Below are 3,862 nucleotides of genomic sequence, written 5' to 3'. Positions count from 1 at the left end.
TGTGTGTGTGTGTGTGTGTGAGAGAGAGAGACAGAGAGACAGAGAGACAGAGAGAGACAGAGAGAGAACCTGATGCTTTTGGGAAACTAAGAACTCTCCTTTTCCTGTGGCAATTTTGCCCCCATGGGATATTTGGCAATATCTGGAAATGTTTTGATTTTTCATAGCTGGAGAGGTGCCACTGGCATCTAGTGGCTAGAGGCCAGGAATGCGGCCAAACATCCTACAATTCTCTGGGCAGCCTCCCTAACAAAGAATTATCTGATCTAAATATCAATAGGGTCAAGACTGAGAAACTCTGCCTTAGGAAAAGTCTAGGTGACCCCAAGGCTCACCTCCTTCTGCCTTGGAAAGCCAGGGGGCAGCTCTTTCAAATGTATTCTCTCATATTTGGAGAACAAAAGCCATCTGTGACTGGAAGCCCAAAACGCACAGAGGTGTAGGGTGGATTTGATGACTGAAATCAAGAATTCGCCATATAAACTCAGGACAATTGTATCTGCTAAGCCCTACATTTGAGAAAAGCTTGGACGAATTGCTACCAATTCCTCCCAGCTTAATTTTAGAAAATAAATAATCCCCTCAGCTGAAATCAAGAAGGAATACCTGGAAACAAGCGTTGTTGTAGAGCCCCCTTAAATTCCAGGACTTTGATGGGAGATGACGGGCTTCTTCGTGTAGATGAAGCTGGTGAAATCAGGTGAAGGCTGTAGTCTGCGGCCAAATTGGAAGGAGCTAAACAAATCCATGGAGAGTTGTTTCAGATGAAAAAACAAAAAAGTTAAAGAATGTTTCTATTGCTCTTCCTACTGTTGACATATGGTGTATGTCATGCCTGAGCTGTTCTCATTCTTTCTATGCCTCAAACAGTTCACATATGTTAGGAAAAGAGGTCTGGGACTCCTGTAGGACCATGCATCTTCTAAGTCACCTGTGACTTATCTTGGGCAAGTCATTTCACCTCTCTCCTGCAAGGGTGAGCAGGTGATCCCTAAGGTTCCTTTCAACTCTAATATTCTGGTTCCAGGTCACCTCTAAGAAGAAAAGGCTTTCAGTAGTGGTGGTAGCGGTGGTGGTAGGGTGGTGTCAGAAAAAGTAAGCACAGTATTTAAAAAATATTATTATAGTTGTTAAAGTCCCCCCCACCCCAAAGTTTAGATGGAATGGAAAGTGGTAGGATCTCTAGTTTGGGGTTTGTGTGTGTGTGTGTGTGTGTGTGTGTGTGTGTGTGTGTGTGTAAGTAAACTCAAACAAATTTAAGATAAGAGAAAGTATCATCCAATAAAATCACTGAAGTCTTGATCTGAGCTTCTTTTATCAAATCTGGAACTTACTGACAATGAAGGCAAACCGATAAACTTCATTCAGTCCATTAAGTCCTTTATGGATTGATCTGAAATCACCAGGGCTGATGCTCAGCAAAACTGTAAGGAAGTGAAAACACAAGAAGTCCTCCTCCCCCACCACCATCCCCTCCCCAGCACCTTTTTTATTTATTTATTTTTTTAGGTATGTGGGCCTTTCACTGTTGTGGCTTCTCCTGTTGCAGAGCAGAGGCTCCGGACGCGCAGGCTCAGCGGCCATGGCTCCGAGGCCCAGCCGCTCTGAGCCATGTGGGATCTTCCCGGACCGGGGCACAAACCCGTGTCCTCTGCATAGGCAGGCGGACTCTCAACCACTGCGCCACCAGGGAGGCCCGTGCCTGGCACCTTCTTTTGCGTTAAGTTTTTCTCCACTTGGTGGTGCCCTCAGCCTAGTGGTTCAATGTACTGGCTCCTAATGTTACTGAAACAATTCAAATTTGTCAACAAGTTTCCCTTGAAAGAATTAGTGGAGAGTCTTTCTTAAACAATGTTTCTCTGACATATCATCTTTAGAGAGAGACTATTGATGAATGTTTTAGACTAAGACTATCAGCCTGCAATTTTTTTTTTTTCAGCAGACCTTTACAGTGCATAAAAAGGAACTTTCATGAATTCATGGCTGATGGCATACTATAACTTTCCCCAAAGAGATGAAAATCCAAGCATTTCTTGACCTCATGCAGTTCATATTCTGAGTCTTTGGAACTAAAAATGTTAGAAAATAACCCTTTAATAGAAGATTTGTAAGCAAAACCAGCTCTCTATTCTCTAACCAAAATATTGACCAAATACCCAAAAGAAGGCAGAGAAGGGGCTCCTCCCTGCTGACTGGACAATGACGTCTTGTCTGCTTTACCTGATTGAATATCCAGCATCATGTCTACCCACTGCTCAGCCGTCAGCCTTGTGACAGAATTGTCCCTGATGACCCAGGAATCTGGGGCCTCTGTGAATACTACACAGCAGAAGGGCTCCACGTGTACCACACAGACATGACCATACAGGACATCTTTTTGGTACACATTCAAGATTTTGGTAGTGAAATTCACCTTTGGCTTCTCACAGCAGAAGTGGAATGTAGGCAATTTTTCTATGCAGTTTTCTATTTCTTTTTTTAATAATTCAGGGTTCACTTTTTCTCTCTTACATCCAAGCACTTCTTTGCTCTTATCATCCACCCCGATAATTAGGTATCCCCCATGGGTGTTGGCAAATGCAGAAACATAATGGGGCAGCATTTCTTTAATCCGAGGGACGATCTTTTTGGTGGTGAACCTTTTAAGCTCGACATGTGTGGACTCACTGAAGTCGAGTTTCTCCTTATACATGAGTTTATCTTTTTTAACAAATTCTGAGGCACACATCCTCATATCTTCCTCTTCCTGAATGTATTTGTCAAGAGCTTTCTGAGAACGCAGCTCCTGCACCTTTGATCTTCCTCTCTGAGCTCTGGACTGCTTCTCTCGGAGGAGCTCCAGGGCACTGCTGGCATTCAAGTTGACGGTGGAAGTCACAGCTCTCTGAAATAAATTGGAGCGCAAGCTGCAAATCCTTAGTGGGAGGCTGAAGACATCTGGGCTCCAGGACTTCACAAAAATCATAAGATTGTGCCCCTGTTGCATGTAGTCAAGGTATTTCTGTGGACCTGAAGGAAGGAGCTTTTGAAAAGAAGTTTCCAGGTCCTGTCCCAGCCCATGGAATCGGTAACTGTAGGTTTTATAATCAATCTCTGCTTTGATCACACCCCCTCCAGAATTTAACAGTGCACATGTCGCTTGGATGATTTTAGAATTCTCAGTTCTTTTCAAATAGCTATTGGTCATCTTCTTCCTGTTCTCTTCTCCAAGAGTGACTTTACCCACTTCTACAATTATCTCGGGATACAGCATTTCCGTATCCATCTTGAGACTCTCCATCTCAGCAGCCCTTCTGTGCCCCAAACAATGACAGAAAGGGGTTCCAGTAAATAATTAGGACAGAAATGTTGCTTCTATGTTAACAAGAATTACAGAGATTACAACATTTTCTTCAAAGCTATAGATTATTGGAGATACATTTTAACATTGGAAATCATCTTTGATATTACTGTTTTCTCACAACTTTGCCAAGAACATTAGCCTTCACAGCATGAACAGGAATAGATAAACTGAATGCATATTAAGCATTTTACCATAATGGAAAAATTGCTGAGCTTTTAGCCATGTTTCATTTAAAATCAGGAAGCACCAACAGTGAGCCCAGATATAAGGGGCATGGGTTGGCACAGGAGCCAAAGCAAATTACACAGAAGTAGTAGTTGCCGTCAGAAGATGCTCCTATTTATAATTCAGAGGGGAAAGAAGAGAAGACAACAAAGAACCAAGGGAGTATAGCTTTGGAGTATATTTGATGTAGAAGATCTGGCTATAAAAACAAGCATAAAACTTGGTATATTCTTTATGTGCTATTTTATACATTTAAAAAAGCCTTATTCTACTCCTGAAAGAATAACAATTAAT

The 3,862-nt window shown here is 42.3% G+C and overlaps 1 protein-coding gene across 1 annotated transcript; it reads right to left on the bottom strand.

The window, feature by feature from the left end:
- Positions 1–606: 606 nt before the first annotated feature.
- LOC103074650 (schlafen family member 14-like) lies at positions 607–3,303 on the bottom strand (the record flags this gene model as incomplete). The annotated part of the gene is made up of 2 exons (XM_007467523.1): positions 2,221–3,303; positions 607–735 (listed from the first exon to the last, which is right to left on the bottom strand). Coding segments are annotated over exons 1-2 (1,189 nt in total), but the record flags the coding sequence as incomplete, so codon positions are not given.
- Positions 3,304–3,862: the final 559 nt, after the last annotated feature.

Source organism: Lipotes vexillifer, unplaced genomic scaffold, assembly GCF_000442215.2.
Source record: "Lipotes vexillifer unplaced genomic scaffold, Lipotes_vexillifer_v1.1 scaffold2046, whole genome shotgun sequence".
NCBI classification, from domain to species: domain Eukaryota; kingdom Metazoa; phylum Chordata; class Mammalia; order Artiodactyla; family Lipotidae; genus Lipotes; species Lipotes vexillifer.
Note: the sequence above shows the minus strand (reverse complement) of the source record. Positions and strands in the feature narration are given on the sequence as shown.